General features: G+C 36.5%; 1 protein-coding gene across 1 annotated transcript in view; it reads left to right on the forward strand.

Annotated features, from left to right (window-relative positions):
- The window catches only part of LOC106534479 (cytochrome P450 2K1), a 6751-nt gene that overhangs the window by 3414 nt on the left and 2117 nt on the right, over positions 1 to 1220 (forward strand). Inside the window, exons 2-3 of the mRNA XM_014031134.1 lie at positions 438 to 600; positions 681 to 830. Coding sequence (XP_013886588.1) covers positions 438 to 600; positions 681 to 830 — 313 coding nt within the window. The remainder of the gene's footprint in view (positions 1 to 437; positions 601 to 680; positions 831 to 1220) is intronic.

Consider the following 1220-nt stretch of genomic DNA (forward strand, 5'->3'; position numbering starts at 1 on the left):
CCTGGTGAGAAACACGAGGGTGACAATCAGACTGATGAGGGGCAGCTGGGCTGAGACACACAGGGGAACATAGAAACACTAGGAAAACCAAGGTGAAAACTGACAAACCATGACAGATATGTATAATACARTACAATAGTTTATGTAAAATATGTGTTTATTATATAGTATTTTGCTTACAGTATAGTAACCGAGTCTGAAATGTTTAATATAGCACATTTAGATGTAATGTGTACATGAACAGACTTGGCTCACTTGGCAAGAAAGAGTTTAGTCTCTTTCTCGTCCTTAATTATTGCATAATAAACACTWATTATTGATTTATAGTGTTTAAAAATGAATTAAAAACCTATMTATAAACTATTTATAAGCCATGAGGGGAGCTTGATTATAAAGTGGTACCAATTTTTTTCTTTTGACACCATGCACCATTTTAGCTTTCCAAGAAATACGGCTCTGTTTTCAACATCTGCCTGGGACAAAAGAAAGCGGTGGTCCTGGTGGGATACAAGACGGTGAAAGAGGCTTTTGTTAACCATGCTGAAGAGTTTGGAGAAAGAGAAGTGCCATTGGTGGCAAAAGATGCAAACATTGATCATGGTAATAAAATAATTATAATTTAAATATGTAACTCACAGTGAGTGGACTGGATGAGTAATTTGGGTTGTTGTTTCCAACAGGAGTTACATGGGCTAACGGTGACTCRTGGAAAGAAATGCGCCGCTTTGCTTTGACAAACCTGAGAGACTTTGGGATGGGAAAGACAGCGTGTGAGGACAAAATCATCRAGGAAAGTCAGAGCCTCATTCAGGAGTTTAAGAAGTTTAAAGGTAACAGGAGGCAAAAATCAAGATTAGGAAATATTTTTCATTTTTTAAACTGAGTTTTGCATGGGTGTCACTAGGTTATAAGGACATGGGGGGCTTAGCTCCCAGGAGACGCACAGAATTTTTGTATATTATTTATTTGTATTGTGTGCAAAGTATCATTTCAGTAACATTTATTTGGAGAACAATAATTGCACTTTCAGATTATTATTTTTTCCATAGTTATTTTTAAATCCTTTGAGGTGTAGAAAACCACGTCTTCTGGTTGAAGTTGAACTGCTTGTTTGCTCGATAAAAATGACTCTGAAAACAAGGCTGTTTGAACAACAAGAACCTTTATTTTTGCAGTTCAGGAGATACAGCCTTAAAATAACAAATTGTGGCCTCCAAGCC

This window comes from Austrofundulus limnaeus, unplaced genomic scaffold, assembly GCF_001266775.1.
Source record: "Austrofundulus limnaeus strain Quisiro unplaced genomic scaffold, Austrofundulus_limnaeus-1.0 Scaffold1185, whole genome shotgun sequence".
NCBI lineage: Eukaryota > Metazoa > Chordata > Actinopteri > Cyprinodontiformes > Rivulidae > Austrofundulus > Austrofundulus limnaeus.